Source organism: Branchiostoma belcheri, unplaced genomic scaffold (genome assembly GCF_001625305.1).
Source record: "Branchiostoma belcheri isolate BF01 breed outbred unplaced genomic scaffold, Haploidv18h27 scaffold22, whole genome shotgun sequence".
Taxonomy (NCBI): Eukaryota; Metazoa; Chordata; class Leptocardii; order Amphioxiformes; family Branchiostomatidae; genus Branchiostoma; species Branchiostoma belcheri.
Window position 1 is genome coordinate 191,938 of NW_017803713.1, and position 3,528 is coordinate 195,465.

At 41.9% G+C, this 3,528-nt stretch overlaps 1 protein-coding gene across 1 annotated transcript in view; it reads right to left on the reverse strand.

The window, feature by feature from the left end:
- Positions 1-1,144: 1,144 nt before the first annotated feature.
- The window catches only part of LOC109470087 (sulfotransferase 1C2-like), a 4,130-nt gene continuing 1,746 nt past the window's right edge, over positions 1,145-3,528 (reverse strand). Inside the window, exons 2-5 of the mRNA XM_019768866.1 lie at positions 3,327-3,453; positions 2,536-2,630; positions 1,810-1,993; positions 1,145-1,357 (exon numbers count right to left, since the gene is read on the reverse strand). Coding sequence (XP_019624425.1) covers positions 1,248-1,357; positions 1,810-1,993; positions 2,536-2,630; positions 3,327-3,453 — 516 coding nt within the window. The 3' untranslated portion in view covers positions 1,145-1,247. The remainder of the gene's footprint in view (positions 1,358-1,809; positions 1,994-2,535; positions 2,631-3,326; positions 3,454-3,528) is intronic.

Below are 3,528 nucleotides of genomic sequence, written 5' to 3' on the forward strand. Positions count from 1 at the left end.
AAACAGGTAGTTGGTAGATCCCCGCGGTCCTGCTGATGACAACTATTTCACGGCAATGCAACCGCTCTCTCATTGGTCAAACTTCTAATTACCAGTCTGTCATTGGTTGAACGGGTAATTGGTTCGACTCGTAATGCAGCCGCTCTCTCATTGGTCGAGATACTGATTTATTTATTTATTGAAAATGCAACAAGACATTACACTGACTCTCAAGGCAGCAAAGCTGATGTTAGAGAGTCAACACATAGGGACAAAACATGTAGGGCACATAATATCAACAGTGTGAAATTACAAAAAAAAAATGATCATAAGAACCTATCATTCCAATTAGCCGAGTAAATATATGTACACATCTAAAATAACACATTTGGAGGTCAGAGGTCGATAAAATAAGTCACAGTCAGACTACCTTATATGAGAAAAAAAAAAAGGATACTAAATAACAAGGTTAGAAAGGAACAGCTGGAAGTGCCTAGAAACGGTTTGTTGAAGTGATGTAAGTGTGGAAGGAGTGTGAGAGGCTTTCGTTTAATGTGATGTCATTGCCCGGGAACCCGTTGAGTAGAACGCTGGTGGAGAGGGGCCGTTCTCACGAGGCGGTACACAGCAGTGGCAAGGTCTTGTCGTGCCGCTGCGTGCAGTGGGCAGTGCAGGAGGAAATGTGTGACTGTCTCCGAGGTTGCACCACAGGCACATCCCCGGCCGGTAAGGTTAAACTTGGCCAGCGTGGAGTTGAGCTGGCACCAGCCGATGCGGAGTCTCGTGGCAAGTATGTTGCTGCTGAGATACTGATTGCCAGGCTGTCATTGGTTGGAAAGGTTAATTCGAATGTCATGATAGGTCGACGTCTATGGGGAATTCTTGCGTGCTAGTTGTATCCTCTCCAAGCAGAGGTTTGGTCTGTTTTAGGATGTCTTTCTTTTATTTCTTTTTTTCTATGTTTTACAGTCCCAGTCTCTATCATTTGTCGGCTTTTCCTCGGCTATGAAACAGAAAGAAAGGGAGACAAAAAAGAAAGTCTGGCAAAACGTCTAAAAGGCTTTAAAAAGTACAGCAGACCAGACCTCTGCTTGAAGAGTACTATATGTATAAAATAAGCACGCTTAATAGCTTAATAGAAAAGCACACTGAAGAGACGTGGGTCATATTTAAGAATCATGATCTTTATTTTATAAAAAAAAATGCATCACAACATCTCGGATATCTGTTGCCTTTGATATTAGGACTATGCAGTGTTCTTTGTGAGACTACTCGAACTCAAAAGTCAGATCAACGCCCTTCATTTTCTCCCGGTAGATTGCATCAAGAGTCTCGTTCTGTTCCGGTGATAGCCAGTTTTTCCAGTCGCCAACCTCTCCTGTAAAGACAATAGAAATCAACTTTTAGCAAAAAAATAATTATCATTTTAAAGTTCTTAAAAAAACTAAAATCTTAAAAAAATGTATATTGTGTTTGCACTTGATATACAGAATACACATTGGCTGAAAAATGATATATGTTTTCCTTTATGTCTTTCGTACGATTATATAGAAAACGCGCTTCTTAGCTTCGTAGAATTCCACGACATGCACTTCATTAGTTGTACAGAAAACGTTACACGTTTATGTAGTTTCTGCTATAGGTTTGATACACTGCTGCGTCAAGTACTTCAAAACGATGGGACATGGTCAGCCTTGAATATAGTTATTTGTTTGTTTGTTTGTTTGTTTGTTTGTTTGTTTGTTTGAACATCATTTATTCCTGAGAATCTCAAATCGGCCTGCAGGCCGCTTTTCGTTGATGAGGTCATGGAGGAAGACGTACACATACCTTTCCGCATGAATTCAAAATCTTTCGCTCCTCTCTGTTTGAAGATGGGGTTCTTGGTGACGTTGGTAGCAGGATTCTCCTTCATGGCGGAGAAGGTACAGTTCGCCACCACTTCGTCTATGCGCTGGTCTGACAGAGTCTTGCCCAGGAAGTTTGCGATCTTCACCACGTGGCCTCGCAGGTCCTTCAGAACGGGAAGGGAAATTATTTTTTTAAGTTAAAACGTTTCAAACTTTTGATCCAACACAAAGAAGTTCTCTCAAATATTATAGCGTTCGACCAGTCACTCTGGGCTCAGTAGACTGACCCAGTGCATGAGGCTTGCCACGTGGCTACGTTGAAGTGTGACGTCAACACTGGGTCAAAGGTAACTAGTAGACGATGTCGGCCCCCGTCGCGGGAAAGGGAAGTTGTTACTTGCGTGTAGTGAGGTTTTGGTTTCGGTGTGTCTGTACATGTGTGTTTATTTGTATTTCTGTAGTTATGAGAAGATATATTAAAGAAGTATATTGTCAAGGTAATTTGTTGTAACAACTTAAGCTTGCTAGACATCATTTTGGTTTACCTTGCTAGTGGACGAATTGTGTGTCCTTGAATACACCCAAACCGATACATTCTGTAGCCAACGGAGGTCATCTTTTTTCCATTTATCTACTTTCTATTCTTTCCTGTTGTTCCTGTAAGAGGTAAATGACCAGAATGCTTGAATAAATGAACATTGCTTACCCGCTTCATGTCTTCATACTTGATGAAAAGCAGGTTGTCGTCATCCTTGTGTCGCCAGTACTCCGGAACCACGTCCCACCAGAAACCGAAGTAAGCTGTTAACGGAATATTAGTGATGGTTAAAACGAGAACTTTTTTGCGTACTTAATAGCACACAAAACAAAACAAACATCTGCCGCATGCAAGGAACATCAAAATGCGCTGAACGTAAGCTGTAGTAGATAGATTGACACAATTTGTAATTGGCAAAAAGAGGAATTTTATAAAAAATATTTCACAAGTTTTGCGACTACTCTGAAGCTGGTGTGTTACGCCAAAGGGCGGTTATACCGGCTGTACAGATACAGAAGCTGGTGTGTTACGCCAAAGTGCGGTTATACCGGCTATACAGATACAGAAGCTGGTGTGTTACGCCGAAGGGCGGTTATACCGGCTATACAGATACAGAAGCTGGTGTGTTACGCCGAAGGGCGGTTATACCGGCTATACAGATACAGAAGCTGGTGTGTTACGCCGAAGGGCGGTTATACCGGCTATACAGATACAGAGGCTGGTGTGTTACACCGAAGGGCGGTTATACCGGCTATACAGATACAGATACTCTCAAGTCTCAACTGTGCAAATCCACCTCTGTGAGAAAGCAGCATGATTCAGCTAAACAACAATTTTATCGATTAATTAACTGATTAATCGATCAATCAGACAACAAATCGATCAGTTGATCAGCTAATCAATATTTAATCAATCCTATTGTGATTTTTCTGATTGGAAATACTATTCCAAAGTCTTACCTTGCTCAGGATTGATGAACTCTTGGAAGTTTTCGTCGAACGTTCCCGTCGGAAGGCCTTCGGCGGCAGCTCTCATGTTGTGGAAGGACACGATGACATCTTTCACATTCCTCGCGCAGTAGATGATCTGTAGAAGTACAGTGAGCTTAGATTGAAAACGGAAAGTGTGTTGGTGTGTGTGTGTTGGTGTGTGTGTGTTGGT